Source organism: Canis lupus, chromosome 32 (genome assembly GCF_048164855.1).
Source record: "Canis lupus baileyi chromosome 32, mCanLup2.hap1, whole genome shotgun sequence".
Classification (NCBI taxonomy): Eukaryota; Metazoa; Chordata; class Mammalia; order Carnivora; family Canidae; genus Canis; species Canis lupus.
In genome coordinates this window covers 26,561,690-26,581,538 of record NC_132869.1, presented here as the reverse complement: position 1 = coordinate 26,581,538, position 19,849 = coordinate 26,561,690, and the positions used below count along the sequence as shown (strand labels likewise).

Genomic DNA, 19,849 nt, shown 5'->3' with positions numbered 1-19,849 from the left:
AAATGAGAAAGTAAAAGAACAAGAGAGTAAAAGAAAGAAAAAAGGCAAAGACTGAGAATGTGAGAAGAGAGGTTATGGCAGCCTTACAAGTAAGTAGCAAAGTCCTATGAACAGAAATGAAGAAAAATGTACACTGAAGAAGTAATTGTAATCCACTATTCTTTTCTGCAAAATCTTGTCTCTCATCTTGAATTGGACAAAGAACACAAAAACCAAAAACCAAAATACTAGACCTTTTGGAGTGGCTTAGGACAAAAAGCTAAGAGAGCCTCCTTTTCCTGCCTGGAGAAGAGGGACTCTCTTTATTTGTTCCCCATCACTGTGCAACCAATGCTAGTGATTCCATCATACTTCCCTGGGAGAGATTTTCCAGCCGTGGTGCTAGAACCAGAGTCAGCAAGCAAGAAGTGAGGTCAAGGGTGAACCATCCTGTCTCGTACTTTGCGAAGAAGATAGCTCAATGGTTTCTAGTTTGTGAGAGTCTTTCCTGACAATATTCATTCATCAGTCCAATTTATACAGATTTCCCTTTTTCTCATCCTCAGAATCTTCTGATGGCATCTCAGTGTCTCGAGAACTGAGGTCCTTACACCCTGAGTCAACTGCCTTGGCAGCCTCATCCGCTGCTCCCCCAGCCACATTAATCCTACCCCCTCCCCCTGAGTTTATATACCTTTGCTATTGTGGACTCTACTGCCTATTCTCTCCTCTCCTTTGCTGGGGGTGTCTCACCTCTCCTTTTCAGGCCCAGCTCAAAGGCCGTGGTTCCCAGAGATCAGGCCTCTTCCTTAGCGGAGCCCCAGATCATATGGGTGATGCTCTGTTCTAAGTTTCCCCACAGACACAGTCAGTGATCCTATCTCCCTGTGGAGAAGGGATTCCAGCTCAGTGATGGCAAAGGCTACTCATCTTGCTTGAAACCCAGCCTCCAGCCTCCTGCCTTGCAAAACATGTTGGCAGAATGAGCACCATTGGTTGGTTCCTCCTTGTTTCTATCTTCTCCCTCTCTCCCCAACTAACTCTGGGACCGTTTTCTTCATTCCTCCATTGTATCTCCGACTCTCTCCAAGGCTTTAAAAAAAAAATCTGTATCTCACCAACATATACGATTTACTAAAGGACAATTTTTGACCCTAGTGATCCCCTGTGAATTGAGATCTTTCTATTGCCTAAGCTCAGGCAATTCACTCAGGTAGCCTCGGGTAGTTAACTTTGGGTTCTGAGGGGCTGGAATTTATTTCTACGGCCCTGAAACCAAAATGAAATATTTTTGTCTATTTCTGCTATTGGTTAGCATCCAGGCACTGACTGTTTGGCACTTTTAGTTAGGGAAAGTACCTGAGGGGAGATCTCTTCTGGCTGTCCCTTAACATCCAAAGAAATGAGGTTCGAGGGACCCTGAAAACGGCATCCAAGATTAAGAATCAGTAGGCCCTTGTCACGCTCACACTGGAAATCTAGAAAGGTCTAGATTTTTTACCTGAAGCCCGGATTTGGCCCACCCAGCCCAAAGCCCATTCTGGGATGGGATCTCTGGGCTCTTGATGTACATCTATATGCTGACCTCTAGGATCCCACAAACTAGAAGAAGGCCTTTTGGAGCTATGTCGATACCTAAGTTGGGGGGGCGGCGGGTATAGATATGGAAGCTCAACACCAAAGGAGCAGCTCAAGTAAGGAACCCGCTCCAGTGCCTGTCGGGATCGTAGCTGTTGTGAGAAACAACAACAAAAAAAGCAAAGCGAGCATATCCTTGTATTATTTGGGGGCGAGGAGGGAAGGATTGGAAGGGGGGATCCGAGAAGCAAGATGCAAGAAGACTCCGGAGAGCGCGTGAGGACCAACGCCCGCATCCCGGGGCGCAGCCCCGACCGCCCGGGGTGGTCCCCGCCGGCAGAGGGCAGCAGCCGGGCGGCAGAAGCCCGGCCAAGGCCGCCTTGCGGGGACACTCGGCTTTGAGCGCGGGGCGAGGGACTCGCACTCATCACTCCCCGGGCGGGATCCCGCGGCCGCGGCGCACCCGGGCTCCGGTGCGGGGCCGCCTGCCCAGGGCGGAGAACGGAGGGCGCCCCGCCCCCACCCCGGGGGTCCGGCACCGCAGGGGCGACGCGGGTCGGGCCGGCCCCGGGACGCGGGTGGGTGGGAGGGGCCCTGGGTGCGCCCCGGCCCCTGCCCGGCCCCTGCCCGGCCCCTGCCCGGCGCCCCAGGAGCCGCCCTCCGCCCGCTGAGCTTCTGGGGCCGCGACCTGCGCCGGACACCGGCCGAGGTGCGCCCCGCGGCCCCCGCCCCCAACCCCCCCCCGCCGCCGGGCCCGGGCCGAGCGAGGCGGGTGCAGCTCTCGGAGCGCCGCGGGTTCCGACTGTGGCCGTCGGGGCGGGGGCGGGGGGCTGTCCCCGCGGCCGGGCGGGGGCGGGCCGGGGGCGGGGACGGGGGGGGCCGCCGGGCACCCTTGACCGTGGGCGCCGCGAGAACCGGCCGCGCAGCGCGGGCGGCGGGCTTTATGTAAATCGGGGCTGCGCCCGAGGCGTCCTAGGTAGGATGGACCAGCCCCCCGCGCCTCGGCCCTCACGTCCAATAAGAAAAGCCCCAGCTTGACACCTGCCTATATACAGGCGAGCGCGCCCCCGGCCCGCGGACCGCGCGCACCGCCCGCACCGCCCACGCCGCGGGCCCGCCAGCATGACTTCCAGCAAGATCGAGATGCCCGGCGAGGTGAAGGCCGACCCCGCCGCCCTCATGGCCTCCCTGCACCTCTTGCCGTCCCCCACGCCCAACCTCGAAATCAAGTACACCAAGGTAAGCGGCCGCGAGGACCTGCCGTCCGCCGGCGCTTTCTAGAACCTTCCTCCCTGTCCAGGGTCCGTTAGGGGGCGAGGGCGGCGTGACGGGGTCGGGGCCGGTGGGGCGGAGGGTGTGTGTGTGTGTGTGCGTGTGTGCGTGTGTGCGGGTGCGCGCGCGTGGCCGGCTCCAGGCTGTCATCCGTGCGCGGCGGAGGGACGCCCCGTCCTCGGGGCTGGAGCATCCCGAGGCCCCGGGGGTCGCCGTCAACGGCTCCTTAGGAGGCCGCGTCCGCCGCCGCCTTCCGAGCGGGCCCTCGGGGTGCGCGCGGCGTCGGACTCTTGCACCCTCCGCTGCAGGTGGGAGCCGGGGTGGCCGCCAGGTGGGCCGCGCGGCGCGGCCGCTCTTCCCCTCCGCCTGCGGGCTCGGGCCTCGGAGGGAGCGACCCTGCGCCGCGCGCGGAGACCTGGCCGCGGGCGCCCCGCCGCTCCGGGGTCCGCGTTTCGTTCGCGCGCTGGCGGCAGCTCTCCTGGAAGCTTCGGAAACCCTCTCAATTCGTGCAAAACGAACGGGGCTCGCCTTCGGACTGCAGGAAAAAAAAAAAAAAAAAAGCATTTCTTAGAACGAACTCTGACGTCTTGGGTTTGCCAAGCAGGATTTGTCGTTGCTGTTGTTGTTGCTTTTGCACCACATTAAAAAACAAAAAAAAAAAAAAAAAGACTATGCCATTCGCTGCCTTCGTGTAAATTGAATTGACTTCCTACGAATTTCACGTAGAGAAAAATATATTAAGACACACGAGGGTGATGATAACGTTATAGCATGATGATGATGGAGGGGGGAGAGGAGGGAGATGGATGGGACTGAAAGGCATGTTGCTGGGAGTTCATCTTAACAGTTCTCTTGATTTTCTATCCTTTCAGTTGATTCCTTCCTCAGATTTCTCCCGGTTAACTAAAACACGCGCTGTGCGCACACAATAGGGTTAAAGTTGTTTTCCGTCCTGCTGATTACAAGGTAAACTAGATCCGTTAAGGAAATTGTTTGGTTCCCGGCTTGATGGTTAAAAGAGAAAGTTTTTTTTTTTTTTTTAAAGATCCGAATATCCAAATTTGACTTGCATTGGTTTAGGACACCAGTCAAGATGGTTCTTGTTCTGAATGCCCAATTTATGATGGCTCTGATGTACCTGTTAGCTTTTTTTTTTTTTTTTTTTTTAAGATGGTGTGACAAAGTTTTGAAGGCCATTTTAATGGGAGGTCGTTAATGGTTACAGCCATTTAGACACTGTTTGCATAACAATAGTGCCAATGCGGGACCCATCGCTGGGTTGGGACACAAGCAGGGAAAGTACACAGCGTAAACGTTTTGTTTTATGAGGGTCCCTAACCTCTTCAGCTTCTCTTGAAAGCTCTTAAGATCCAAGATCTACCCGGGAGACAGGACCAAACTCTCACGTTTGGGAGGGTTTGATTTTAGTCTTGACTTTTGTTTGGATTTTCTTCACAGCCCCGGAAAGGAGTTTTAGGTATGCAGTAGGTATCCCGGAATTTAATTTGGAGGCTCTTCCAGTTCTCTTTTTTCCTCCAACTACCCCCGCTCTCTTTTTCTCTTGTTCTCCCCCAGTAGGAAAGACAACTGATTTATAGCTAATTGAAGCCTTTAATGTGGAGTCTTTTAGCTCGGGAGAGACTTTTATCCAGGATCCACTTTCCCACTTATTACAAAGAAAAACAATCAGAAATGAAATAATGGATTGTAACTTGACTCTTTAATTTGTGGGGAGGAGGCACCTGATTTTTGGCTTGACAAACAACCCTCATAAACATTGAGTAATGCTAATCTAAAGGCAGGCTCTTTGCACAGAACCTTGTTAAATCAGGTATCTGTGAACGTTCCCAGCAGCTTTCTTCCTCAGCTTTTTAGCGAGACTTCTAAATTTTCTGAGACAAGCGTCATGGGCGAGCAGCTCTTTTAACACGAAGAGCAGAAGCTGCTCTTTTGGTAGCTGAGGGTAATGGGTAATGATCTTTTACTTACAAGAAAAAGATTAGTGGAAAGGTTTCTGAAAGTTCACTTCTGATCCGCAGTGAGGGATATTAGTAATTTTAAACAGGAGAATGAAAAAGGGAGAATGGACAGCTCGTCCTTTCGAACAGTAGTACCACACTCATCAGGAATTTTTAAGAGTAATGGCTTAGAAATGACTGTGCTGGAAGGCTGGAGGAATAACATAAACAAATACGGTGTTTGTGTCACAAAGTGGTATAAGGCAAACAAGACGGATCCTTCATCCCTTTTGTCTTCTTAAACGAATACATCTTTAGGGAAGGCTGGTACGACAGGATTTTTAAATGTGTTCTGGGGACCAACATGAAGTTACTACCTATGGGTAAATGGTCAGAGTATGAGGATTTCAAGTAGCATGCATTTAGAAAACTTTGCCTTTGTGATCTTGCATTTCCTGTATTTTTCATCATTCTTCTAAAAGTATTTTGCATTTTTTAAATAAAAGGGGGCGTGGAGGAGATCATCAGAAATAAAAGTTACAGCTTTGTGTGTCAAAGGTCCAGTGAAAATGCTCCAGCATTACAGCTCAGTCCCCGTGGATGCTGAAGGGGCTAAGGCTGTGCTCCTGTGTTGACTTTCATGGAGTTAAATTTAGTTTTTAATATAAACCTGCCTCTGTGAAGTTCTACTACCCATCTTAGACTAAGGATCAATGGCAGTACCGCTTTTGGTATATGTCTAATTTTATTTCCTTAGTGCGGTGAGCTAGATCCCAAGAATTAAAAATGATTCCTTATTAAGGAATATGGGGGTGGTTGTTGGGTTTTTTAAATTATTATATTTTAAGACTGCGTTAGTCAAGAAAGAGTGCTGACTCCATCAACAAGAAGTAGCAAGGGGACCGCTTGGAGCCTGAGAGAGTGTGTACTCCCTTGCTTGTATCCTGAGAAGCCTGCTTATCAACTGTCACAGGAATCTGATTGCTTTTAGCTGTGTTTTTATGAATTAAAGCTTTTCTGAATTGTTTCTCTTTCTTCAGGCTGGCTTAAAACTTCGTATGACTGAATATATTATAGGAGCTCACACACTGTCAAATAGAAGCTAGCCCTTCACTGACTGCCCCGAACTGCAGGGGAGATTTCTTCCAGATTCCCCGAAGGTCTTTGGAATCTTCCCGTCTTTATCCCGGCCCTACCTTCTCTATTGTCTCTATCATCTCTTCTGGCACCACTAGTTCCTCCCTGCTGCCACATCCCCCTTCCACGTACACACACACACACACACACACACACACACACACACATTGTGCTGTCTCTGTGTTGAGCATTTTCTCAGGGACAGTTTATGCCTATAACTAATAGTAATGTAAAGGGTGTGTTTTATTGCAGCATCTGATGCTGTGGGGAGCTAGAACAGGGGGAGGGAGGGAACATTTACAGAGTACTGACCTACTGAACTAGAAGAGAAAAAGTAAAAGACAGCTGAGAATCAGCGCTTATGTGTGTTGGGTAACTACTGTTTATTTATTTATTTATTTATTTATTTATTTATTTATTTATTTATTTAAAAACTTCTTATTGATCATCTGCTCTTTTCTAGAGTCCATTTCAATTCAGTCCAAAGGATGTTTGGGTGGTCGTTGAGTGTCGTTCGTGTTCTGAACAACAGTGCTTTCCATTATGCTAGTTGGGCATTTGCCTTCCAGGAGCTTAGGGTCTTATCAGAAAGACTGGGTGCCAAAAATTAATTGTCAGCATGGCAGGAGTTGACTCGATCGATGTAGTAACAATAGTGATAATAAAATGTATAATGCCACTTACATAGTTTATAGGGCCTAATGGTTTACTTAGCACTTTCATTGTGTCTTATTTGATCCTTGCAAAACCTTTTGAAGGAGAGAGAATAGAAAGAAGTAGAAATAATTGATAAGGAAGACCTTGGCCTTGACTTTTAAAAAACTGCCAGAAGGGCCCCTGGGTGGCTCAGTGGTTGAGCCTATCTATGCCTTTGGCTCAGGTTGTGATCCCGAGGTCCTGAGATCTAGTCCTGAGTCGGGCTTTCCACAGGGAGCCTGCTTCTTCCTCTGCTATGTCTCTACTTCTCTCTGTCTCTTTAAATAAATAAATAAATAAATAAATAAATAAATAAATAAATAAATAAAATCTTACAAGAAAAAATAAACTGCGGGAACTTGCCTCACCGTACACTTTGTTTTTTTCTAGCAGTCACATAGTTGCTTGTTTTTGTTTTGGGATTTTTGTTTTGTTTTGGTTGTTTTTTTGTGAGAAAGAGTTTAAATCTTTATTCTTTCTGTTGCTTCTATTGCAAACATGGAGAGACCAGGTACTGGCCCACTCCTTTTAAGAAGCAGCTGCATCTGTGGCTTTTTCGTTCTCTGACTTTAAATTACTAATTTTTGATGTGCCTTTGAGTTTTGTTGTTGTTGTTGGGTCTAGGGCAAGATTCTTGCCTGTCCTAGGGATTATTTCTTAAAAGATGGGGTGGGTCTAGTTCTTTCCAAACCTCTAACCAAGGATCTCTTGATGGTAAATTGTGACTCACACACTTCCATGTTTATAGAAACATCAGATTTTCAAAAGAATACTTTTTCATAATTGTACAGTTTTTTTGAAGTTTATGTCATCTCCATTTAAGCTAGAGAAGCTAGCCATCTTAATTGTATGGCTTGAATTAGATAACTCTCCTGGGGTCCTACCCTGATGCCTTCTACTGTACAGGTGTATGCTACCGTATGGAATCATCATTTGCTGAGACAATTCTATAAAATGAGGAATGACAGAGTTTTTTGATAATTTTTGTATTAGAGGGTAGAAGATTCTCTGAGGAGCCTATTCTATAAGGTCTTATTTCCTTGTAGCAAGGCTTAGGAGAAGCCAGGCATGCGTAGTAAGTTCTCTGATGCATTACCCAAGCACAGTGATCAAACCATGACCACATCAAAAAACATCTCAGAGTACCAACATTGGTAGTTCTGTCTCAAATCTTGCTCAGCTGGACAATGAAACAAATACTGATGTATATTTTTGTCTTTTTCACTTATCTTAGTGACATCTTGCAGTGGTTAGCAAACTCCAGACTGTCTGCCTGATTTTGTAAATAAAAGTTTATCCAGCTACGTGTTAGCTGGAGCTACTTTTGCACTGCAATGGTAGAGTCAGGTAGTCACAACAGAGATCATATGGCCTACATTTTAGAAAAAGTTTATAAGCCCTTGATTCAGAAAAAGAAAGGCTCGGAGTTAAACTAGGACTTTACTCAAACCTTAGACATGTACTTATTAGCTATGTGGGCAGTTAACGTGGATTCAGCACCCAGGGCCACCTATGCATGCCTCCAGGCTCTGGAGGTGCACGGTAAACGAGGTGTGGATGTTGTCTCCTGTTGGGAGTTTCTTCACTGAGTGCCAGTTTCTACATCTGCCAAATGCCAGGTAATAGTAGCTACCTTGTGGGGTTGTTGTCAGGACTAAATGAACAACTATGTGAAAGTACATAGGATGGCAATCAGCCAAGGGCTAATTCCATTTCATTTTTTCATTTGGAGCTATGGATTAACTGAGGCCCATTTTAAGAAAGATCAAAACTGTATGGTCAATAAAGTTTTATAAAACAGGCCACTGTTTACTGTTTTAATTAGTCATAGGAGTTTAATATTATGGGTAGCTATGGATCCCTTACAGTTTTACACTGGATTTTCATCAAATGAGATATCTTGGAGGTTTCCCTACCAAGGGTCTTCTCTTTATTAAAAAGTCACTAAATCAAACAGTTTCCCAGCCAGTATTTTAATAATCAAATCAGATATCTTATTAGGTATTAATATGCCTCAGTATACCCAAGTGGCTGGTCCTAAGTGACAGATGGCAAACAGCCATTTCTGGCATTTTAAGTTGTTTGGGCAAAGATGTTCCCTTGTTTTTGGCACATAAATCTGGGAGGTACGGCAGCATTTGAGGACATTCTCAGAAGTAGAAGTGGGAAGGTATCTCAGTTCATATGATTTAAAACTAGAGAGACTTTGACTGATCCTGACTGCCCAATTTTATGGCACTTCACCTTCCAGAAAGTAAAACCACCGCGCAGTGACTCTTTTGAAAGCCCTTCTAGCATTTCACTAGTTTCTTTATTCACTGTGACAGACCATTTCAAAGCCAGTCATTTCCCCTCAGACACCAAATCGGATGCATATAAAGACCATTGCCACAATGTCACTTGGCACAATTTTTCCAAAGATTTTATTTGTTTATTTTGAGAGCGTGAGAGAGAACAGGGGTGAGAGGCAGAAGGAAGGAGAGAATCTCAAGCAGACTTCATGCTGAGCGTGGAGCCAGACGCAGGGCTCAATCTCATGACCCTGAGATCATGACTTGAGCCAAAATCAAGAGGCAGATGCTTAACCGCTTGAGCCTCTCAGGCCCCCCACTTTGGATAATTGTTAATTGCCTTTTCATACATCTTTGAGCTCCATTCCATTTTATCTTTCAGACATGAGATTATCCACATTTGAGAATTTCTAACCTCTGGCATTTCTCATTGCTCATTTGTTGGCCTTTATGATGAAGTTATGTTTAAATTGTTTCCCTTCAAAATCTTAGGTCTTAATGAGTTTATTTACAGCACGTCTCTGTTGTGTCACATGATTTGGAAATACTTCCAACCTTTGAAAATTCCAGTTGGAGTAATTGGGTGCTTTCACCACCTAGACTTTTGCTGGGCTCTCAACAAAATTTCCCTGGGGCTAAACACGGGGGTTTATTGACCTCTATAGAATGTGGTTAAAAATTAGAATGTCTGTGAGTGAACATTCAAATTTTTATTATAGAAGGAAGCTTTCTCCTTACTTCAGTTCAGCTCTGTTACCTCCGAAAGTAGTTAGCTGCTCTGCTTCCTTTCCCCCATCACAGGCTGACCTTTGGAGAGCCAGAGAAGCTATTGCTTTAGCCCTAGATCTCTGGAAATATAAAACTTACTGTCCAGCTAAAACTGGACACACCTGTCTCTTATTGGCGAAGAATTTAGGGTATCACAGGTACTCATACACTTTTGAGTCTTGATTATAAAATATAGGAGGGAAATTTCAAAATAATTTCAAAATAGTTAAAGATTATATTTTTATACATTTTATTGTACATTTTTTTCATTCCTCTAGTCTACATCTTCTGACTTCAAGTCCAGTGACTCTCAAGAGTTTTTTGTTTGTTTGTTTGTTTGTTTTGCCCCAGGTCACTTCTAGAGATTTCTCAAAGATTAAACTTAGTCAAAAATGGTGGTTCTTCCAATAGATAAGTGGATCTTACAAAATATTGTGGGTTAAGTAAACCAAGAAATAGGCAAAAATAACCTAGTTCTTTCCCTAGTCCCCACAACCAATACATGCACCCATTCTGTGAGCTGACTGATAGGTGTGTAATGATGGAGTGTTTATGGTCGGAAGGAAAAGAGGACATAGGAAGGCCTTACCTGAGAAGACAAAATTATGAAATGTCTGTAGAAATCTATAGAGAATAACTGAAGTCATACTTCCCTACATGTGAAAATTGGACTTTTGCATAGAAGAGATTTTGGGGAGGAGATCAGGAATCAATATAACTGGTTAAATTCCCAAGCAAACCCAAGCCAGTGAATTTTGGTTTATCATGTATGTTTTAGAGTCTGATACTCACCATACCAATATACCTTGATTTTCATAGGAAAGGATATCTAACTGTAATCTCTTGAGGTCATTTTTATTTTTAACTATAGCCAAAGCCACACTTTGGCTCACCTGAAGTTATTAATTTGTTCATTCATTTGACATTTATTTGGGCCAGTTGTGTACAAAGCATTGTTCATCACTCTGTGGCATGAAAAGTTACACAGATGTGGGCCCTGCCCTCAAGAGGCTGGGGAGAATTTCCACTTGGATGCGGGGTAAGGACATGCGCACAACTATGGTGCATAATAAAAGATGCAGATGCTTGAGATGAATGCACTGAAAGCACCATGAGCATCAGAAGGTAAAGAGATGCTTCAGGCTCGGCCAACCAACTGCACACTGTGTTGTTAGACCTACTTGACAGGAAATGAAATGTTTCAATCCTATAGAAGATTATAGACAATAATATAACTAGCATGTCCTGGCATGTCCTGTACCTGTACCCAGACGTGTTAGTGCTTAACAACAATCCTTGCTTCTATTTTTTTTTTTAAAGAAATGCATTGAAACTCCACCTATGAACTTCTTCCATTCCTCTCTTCTTCTCCGTTCTTTCCTCAGAGACATTTATCTCTACCTTGGGTTATGTATCTGTACATCTATTTGTATTCATAAATAATATATACTCTTATTTTGCATGCTAATTCTATTTTTTTATATAAAGGGTACCATGCTACAGTTTGCTTTGTTTGCATAGCATAATATTTTCAAGATTCCTCCATGTTACTGGATGTATTTGCAATTCATTCATCATCATTCATTTATTCATTCGTTCATCGTCAGATCCGATTCTTTGAATATATTACATTTTTTAATTCATTCCACTAGTGACTTTTTTTCACTTTTTAAACTTGATTTGTTCATTCTACTAGTGACTTTTAAGATACTTCCAGCATTTTGCTATTACAGTAAAGCTGCATTAAATATTCTAAGCATATCTCCTTATGTGCCTGGATGAGAAACTTTTCTAGGATGTATACTGAGAAGTGATATTGCTGGCTCATGGAGTATGTGGATCTAGATCTTAATTAGGGATTGCCAAACTTCCAACACTGTTAAACTGGTTTCCCCCTGCCACCAGCAGTATATCAAAGTACCTGCTACTCTATTTCCTCACCCATACTTGGAGTTCTCATACTTCTTACATTTTGCCAGTCTATGTGAAATGATATTTCATTGTTGATTTAATTTGCATTGCATCGATTTCTTGTGAGGTTTAGTATCTTTCCATATCTTCATTGGCCATTTGGCTGTTCTTCTTTATGAGTTGTTTAGTATATCATTTGCTCATTTCTGCTTGCATATGTGTGTATTTTAACTGACTTGTAGCAATTTTTATGTACTTGGGATTATAATTTTTTGACAGTTATGTACCACATGAAAATTTTCTACCCCTTTGTACTTTTTCTTCTTCTTCCTTCAAGGGTAATGCCATATGGTTTTAAATGCAAAAAGAGAGGAATATTTCTTTTCTTTATGTTTAGTGCTTTTGGTGTCTTTCTAAAGAAATCTATCCTTATTCTGAGTTTTTCAAGATATTCTTTTATATAGTCTTCTGAATCTTTTTTTTTAAGATTTTATTCATTTGGGAGAGAGAGAGACAGAGCACAAGCAGGGGGAGAGGCAGAGGGAGAAGCAGACTCCCTGCTGAGCAGGGAGCCTGATGTGGAATTCGATCTCAGGACCCTGAGATCATGACCTGAGCCGAAGGCAGATGCTTAACCATCTGAGCCATCCATGCGCCCCTGAAAGTTTTTTATTACTAAAAAATGTATCTTTCTCATTGTGTCTTAAAAAATGTATCTTTCTCATTGTGTCTTAGGGCATCTGTAATTGGTATTTGTACGTGTATAACAACACAGGTAGATGTTAAAGACAAGTGATGTAACATATGGGAAAATAAAATGATACTAATATGTAAAGAATTTTTCAAATTGCATTCCAGGCAATTTTTGAGATTAGGAGGTTCAGAATGTGTGGTATTCCTAGTCTGTAGTTTCCTACAGAGAAACCTAGTCTTCTCTGTAACAGGAAAATATTAGAAACTAGTCCTACTTCCATGGATGATTTTAGTACAAATATGTTTTAAACTAAGAACAGTAGTACATTCTATAAACCTACCTCTAAGGACTCATTGTATAAAACTTTAAGATAATATGATCATTATAAGTTTTTCATGTCAAAACTTTTTTCCCCACCTTTCTTGTTTGTATTCCCTAGAACAGAATACATGCTCATGTTAGCTACTGTTCTCGCTCTCTCTCTCTCTCTCTCTCTTTCACACACACACACACCCCTCACTCATTTATTGAAGGAGCATTACCAGGTAAATAGGTAAATTCCTCACCATGTGCTATTTGTTTATATGACTGGAGAAAAACTAGAGGGATGACAACTAATATAAAGTGAAAAAGAACTTCCTGTCGACTTTTCTCTTGAATGACTAATTCAATACTGTGCTTCACCCTGTTAGTTTAGAGAATTTAAATTATTCCATAGCACCCAGCTTGAAAATAACACTACTTTGTATTTCATTAATGTTTTAACTCCTTGTGTTTTAAGCTTAAAGCGGTATTACACATTCACATTCACTTTTGTGTTTGGATTTCGTAAATTATTGAATGTGTGCTTGTGTACCTCTAGCTCTAAAGAAGCTACCGAGGAAGAATGAAATTTTCCAACCTTAAAATTGAATCTAGCCCTTTTGTGCATATTACAGATGTAACACCTGACAGTTGGCCCCACACTTTTTTTTGGGGGGGGGAATAAACCCATTTTCTCTGAATGCCTAATATTAATTGTTTGCAGTACTCAATAGTACGATTTTTTGCATGATGATTACATTTTCTTCGTAACTCCCTACTCCTAACCTGTACTAGATTATAACTCTTGCTCATCTTGGTATTGCTGAAACTTTTAGCTCAGTGCCTTACAGGGAAATGCTTAGGAAATGTTTGTTGAATGAATACTTGTTATATTGTATTGTCATTACTGGCTACACATAGTTCTTTTTAATATTATTACTGTAATATCCAAAGTGCTACGTGCATATGATTACATTTAATAATTGCAGCCAGCAGTCCTATGACACGGATATTACGTTAATAGTCTCACTTTATAAGTGAGAAAGTCAAGCATATTGAAGTTAAAAACATTCTTCCTAATAGCTAGGAAGTGGCCATCCCAACTTGGTCTTCTTCTTTCTCTGCTCATAACAACAGGAGCAAGCACGAGAACCACAACAAAGCCAATAAAATTGGAAATATTAACCTCAAGCTCTGCCAAGTATTGCATAGGACAATCCCAAGCCCAGCTCTCTGACTACAGATCCCAAACTTAATTATAGGAGGCACTGTAGTAGCTACCATTAGCAACAATTTCAATTTCATATAAAGATGAGAGAGTTCATTGAAAAAAATCCCCACAATAAAGGATTGATATCATCTTTCAGGTAGGTGTAATTCTTTGGGCTACAGTAAAGAACTGTGTTTTTGGATTCCTACTGGTTGGGTGCCTCATACTGCCCTTACCAACACCTGCTTGTTTGTTTGTTTTTCCATGCAGAAAGTGCTTTTCTTTGTTATGTGTTCTTTAGATTTACCTGGAAATAAGTATTTATGAGACCATTGAGAGTAAGTAGATTTCACATTCTTTCTAGTGCATCCTCTCTCCATAGGCCATCATTTTTTGTGTAACTTGACTGTAACCTATGTGGAAGAGATACTTGCCAGAAAGAGTCGGGGGGGTATGTTCCGCCCTGACTTTTATAAGCCATCATTTCTCACTAAGGTTTAACCGCATTAGATTCATCTGTTGCTTGCAGCCTCAGTGGGAATGCAGAATAGAGAAATAGAGAGTGGGCCCCAGAAATTCATCCAATATCTATCCTTTAACAGAGCTTCAGTGCCAGGAGGGTAGTAGTTGGGATGCACGATTAATGTTTCATTGTAAATGATTTCAAAAATCCTACCTAAGGAATCTGCTAACAAGTTGTTTCCTTGAAGCCAGATCTCATAGTCTTCAGATTTCTGTCTTCACTTCTCGAGAGAGGACATTTTTCTTTCTTCTCTACTTCTCAATCAGAGTTACTCTTTCTCACCTTTTCCATCTTTTTCTCTTCTCTTCCTTGTCTTTCTTCTGCTTCTCTTCCACCTCCCTTAAGTGTTTCTGTCAGGCGGGCCTTTGAGGACCCTCATTCCTTGGTCAGATTCATTTACCTGTTTTCATAAAATGTCTAGTTATGCCTGGGAATCTTTGTAGTCAGCTCTTCCAGCTGTTGGCCTGAATGCTCCTTTGGGAGACCAGAAGCAATGAACCTGGAATAACCACATTTGACTTCTGTGAGCCCTCCTGAGAATTTAGTAATTACTTAATGGATTGAATTGGTGACATATACTATTCCAGATAACAGCCTGGGTTGCATTAAATTAACCTTCACAAATGGGTATTTATTGGTGTACTCTTAAAAGACTACATGTGTTGGCCGTAATTGCTCTTCCATGTTTCTCCATGCTGATAGGTATTTGTACTGAGTGAAAAATTTCTCAGATTAGAGCCTGGGTGGTAGTTTCAGCCATTTAGTGATGTGTGTCATTGTGTTCAGCACATTGAGCATAAATCCTGTCTTGTAAACAGCAGGGAGACTAATGAGGTTTGCCCACATTCTGGTATCATTAACAGGAATTCCAGCAGAGAAAAAGAGAAGGCTTGGAAAAGAAGCACACAAATCGGTGATTTTAGGAGCTCTTGATGATCTGAATTAAGGAGAGAGATTATTGCTCAATATATAGTGTAGATGTGTATGTACAAATATGGGTACATAAACTATATTTAGCTAAAAAAAGAAACCAGACATTTGCTTTTAATGAACATTTGCAGAGTCACCAACTTAGTTCTACAGAGAGCTAATGAGGGGCTTATTTATGAGTGTCTCTAATTGTGAGTGGTATAAAGGAGAAGGCTATTGAAATAATGCAGCTGTTAAAATGATAGCACACTCTTCTTTCTGAGGGCTCTTCATCATTTCAGCCAGCTAAAGTTTCATACTAATTTTAGTCTTACAAGTCTTGGAATGATTTGGTTGTTATTTTTATAATAAATGGCTTCTGAACTTGTTGCAAGAAGCCTTTCGAATGTATTTTTTTAGGTTTGTTTCAGATCTTTATTTTTCTTATTACTGTCGAATAACTTGCATCTCTGATAATACCAAAACAAGGGATCCAATTATTGCTTAATGCCTAGACTGGTTTTCTTCCTGGACTCAAATTCTCATAGAACCGAGTTATCATGGTGGTCTTGACACAGAGTGTGGTCCACCCATCTTCGTGTTTGAATAAATGAGTAAATGAATGAGTACTAGGAAAGAAAATTGTGTGGTTTCATTTGCATGGTTACTAATTGAAAAAATCCCAGGACTAGAAAGTGAATTCCGGCTAAAGTATTTTGCAAGGAATAGCTCTCTTCTGAGAATAACACACACGCACACGCACACACACGCGCTTTAGGATGAAAAACTGCCCCCCTTCAGTCCCACTCACCTACCCTAGCTTTGAAATAGAAAATCTTTAGGCTGCCTGTAGAGTCGTGAACAAGGCAGCAGACTGGTCCTACCTCTGCCACTGACGCATGCTTTTTAGCAGTTCTTTGTACATGCAGGCACACAATAAATATTCTTGGAATTAATGAATGAACAGATTCTTTGGTAACTTTTTTTAGATTATTTATCTATTTATTCATGAGAAACACACAGGGAGAGGCAGAGACATAGGCAGAGGGAGAAGCAGGCTCCCTGTGGGGAGCCCCATGCATGACCTGAGCTAAAGGCAGACTCTCAACCACTGAGCCACCCAGGTGCCCCAATTCTTTGATAACTTACGGAGTCCTTTCTTCTATAATTGATTCTGGGGATATGAAAATGCTTTATAATACTAGGTTAGTTACTCAAATTCCCTGGACATCAGTTTTGTTACTTATAAAATGATAAAGCAGAATGAGAGGCTTATTTTTTAAAAGATTTTATTTATTTATTCATGAGAGACCCAGAGGCTTATTTATTAACCCACATACTTATAGAAAGAACTGGATTAGAAGAACTGTAAGATTTCTTTACCCCTACCTTGACTCTTGAGAACTCTTCCATTTCCGGAGCCCAAACCTGGGATTATGAGAATCAGAAGGAAAATACTGAACTTGTTTGTACACCTCTTTGCAGTCTTTTTGGAACCCCAAATTTTTATTCAAAGCAGTGTTTGAAATATTTGGCTAATGATGTCCTTATAATGACCAGAGAGCAGTCCACAAAAATCTGTTAAGGATTCTCTTTACGTGAGTGAGTGATTTAGCAGTGTCCTGACAATCCACCAGAAATTTAAAACAAAAACAAAAACAAAAACTATGTTCCTTAAAGACTTATAGCACTAGAAATTAGAGCAGTGACCTCCCCCACCCCCCGCAAGAGAGTTCCTTCTTTAAATTTTAGGGAAAATTGATTTTAGTACGGGTAACAGTGGTAGAAAGAAAAAGCCTATTGGCATTTTTCCTGCAACCCATCTCAGCAGCTTTTCTGTTAGCCGAAGCTCGTGGAAACCACGGTGGGCCTGGTGAACTCCGCGGTGAGGGAGCTTGTCAGAAGCCTAGGGCTTTTCACTTGAGTCTAATAGAGACTTAGCACTTTGCAGGTCAGTGCCACTGCTATTTGTCTCTGACCCAAGAGATCTGGAGTTCTTCACATCAAAACCACATCTTGCTGAGCAGAGATCAAACGTAGGAAGGTAAGGATCCTGCCAGTGATTTATCATGCCAGTGAGGGCGATCAGGCCATATGGGGCCACTGCAAATGAAGTTGACATTCTGGCAGTTTCTCATATAAGGTCTCACATGTAGTTATGGCTAGTTTTTCTTGTAGAGGAATTCCGGGTCAAGTGGCAGTTTTAGGTGGCATTTCTTAGCAAGACTTAACCTCTAGCATGAGGTTATTTCAAAATCAAGTCCTAGCAAGATTTTTCTAATATTTTGTTTAAATGGCAAAGAGAGATTTTTTGCTCAGATATTTGAAGGTTAATTTGAGCCTTTCATTCGACGTCTCCTTTCCTTTTCCCTTTGTTGTTAAGGTGCCTATTTTAAAAAGAAAGGAAGAAAAGAAGAAAAATTCAGGTGATCTGAGGTCTGCAAAAAAACCCTTTCTTCCTAAATATTAGACGTGACTTTAGGGTGATGAAATTGGCTCCATAAGCTATGCACAATTAGGCTTTTTAGTTCATCACATTTTATGAACTGAGGGGTGTTAGGAATGAATTGCTATAAATATTCCATTCCAATTCCCGGGTAGAGGAAGGCATCACACAGACTTTTTTTTTTTTTTTTTTTTTTTTGCATATTTGTAATGGCAGGAAGCAAGGAGGAAGAATTTAATCATTTACAACATAGATATAATTATGTTTAACAGTATTTGCTCAGATTTGAGTCAAGGGCAATAATTTTAATTTTAATTGAAAGAAAAAAACCAATAATCCTTCTCTTTAACTATATCAGCAGATACATGGAAATGATTGTGCTGTGTGAAATCATGGAAATGATTGTGCTTGCTTTTTGTTTACTCTCACAAGCAAATGTTTAGTCTTCTGTGGAGAAATCACTTATTTATTGTTTTGAAGGCCTCTTCAACCTTAGGATATGCACTGGGATGTTCAGCCTCTCTCTTTGCACAGGATGTTTGCTTTGTAACATAAATGAAAGATGACGCTGACATTTAAATGTAGTAGTTCATGACATGAAGTTCTAATTCAACCAAAGATACCAGTTGTCCCTTTTGTGTTTTCCTTTTTCGTAATGAGAAAAATTAAAATAAATGAATGGGTTTTGGTAGTTAAGAGTAGGCCTCCTTAAAAAAAAAAAAAAAAAAAAAGAAGTAGGCCTCCTCCTGTAGTGAAAATTCATTTGGTTTCCCAAGGTTATCTGTTTATCTCTTCATAAACTGGGAGTATTATTCTGACTAATGAAGTACTTCAACTCTGCAAGAAGCCAGTTTAAGTAGGATAATGAAATAATGAAATGGAATTTCTCCTAGTTTCCACTTGGCATTCTTGGAGCGTGTACAACATCCGTGAAAACCTGGTAGGGTTGCCAGATAAAATACACAACGTCTAGTTAAATTTGAATTTTAGGTAAATAACGGATACTTTTTAAATATAAGAACGCCCCATGATTTGCCAGTGGTTTGGGACATATTCATACTGAAATTCAATTAATTGTTTTTCTGAGATGCATATTTTACTGGGCATCTTGCGTTTGCGTTTGCTAGACTGGCAACTCTAAACCGTGAGGCACATGGTTTGTGATTTTTATCTGTGACCAGCAAATAAATATCACTTTAAGGTAAAATTAATTGGCAATAAAAATCAAAGACTCAAGGAATTTTTAAAAATCCCTGCACTAGAATAACAAAGAGTGTAGTAGAAAGACTTCTCTAGCAATACCAGTGAACAAATAGGGCAACTGGGCCCATTGTAAAGACAACTTAATCTCCTAAATGAATTGCTCCAACCTTTTAATTCAAAATCATACAAACAAAAACATTGAGATAAGCTGGGTGCTTTTTCAAATGGGGACCCCTGTGGCTTTGAAAATAAACACTTCAGCCTTCTCCCCCCAGCAACACCTACACCCACAGTCACTAGCCTTTCTGATGTCTGCCATTTGCAAATGAACAGACTGAATTCTGAGAAAGACAGAAGACTAATTAAACCTAGGGAAGATAGGCAGAGGAACATTTGTTTCCGAGCAGAAGACCAAAGAAATCATGTTACACTCCTCTCTCTCAAGACTGACGGGAACGCCTTAAAGCCCTTTGCAGAACTTCCTCCTCTCAGAGCACATTTCCCAAACCGCTGCTCAGACCCTCTCAGGGCCCAGCAATCAGCCTGCCTCAGCCTCCCTCAGGGGGAGAGTCAGAAGAGGGCAGCGGTCAGAAATTCCCAGAGACCAGTTAATGTGTTGGGTGGCCTTCACCATTGTTACCTTCTTCCCTTCTTCCTCCATCCTTTTGCCCTGTTTGTCTCTGAGAGTTTGTCAAAGTTGCCTCAGTTACTAGCAATGGGAAGAAGAATAAAATGAACGAGCGAACAAACAGAACAAGCAGTGGCTAGTTTTTTTTTTCTTTTAAAGATTTCATTTATTTACTAATGAGAGACACAGAGAGAGAAAGAGAGAGGCAGAGACACAGGCAGAGGGAGAAGCAGGCTCCATGCAGGGAGCCTGACATGGGATTTGATCCCAGGACTCCAGAATCACACCCTGGGCCGAAGGTGGCGCTAAACTGCTGAGCCACCCAGGGATCCCTGAGTGACTA

At 42.2% G+C, this 19,849-nt stretch overlaps 1 protein-coding gene across 1 annotated transcript in view; it reads left to right on the top strand.

Moving 5' to 3' along the window:
* Positions 1–2,566: 2,566 nt before the first annotated feature.
* The window catches only part of ALDH1A2 (aldehyde dehydrogenase 1 family member A2), a 96,143-nt gene continuing 78,860 nt past the window's right edge, over positions 2,567–19,849 (top strand). Inside the window, exon 1 of the mRNA XM_072808809.1 lies at positions 2,567–2,796. Within this exon, the coding sequence (XP_072664910.1) occupies positions 2,680–2,796 (117 nt within the window). The 5' untranslated portion in view covers positions 2,567–2,679. The remainder of the gene's footprint in view (positions 2,797–19,849) is intronic.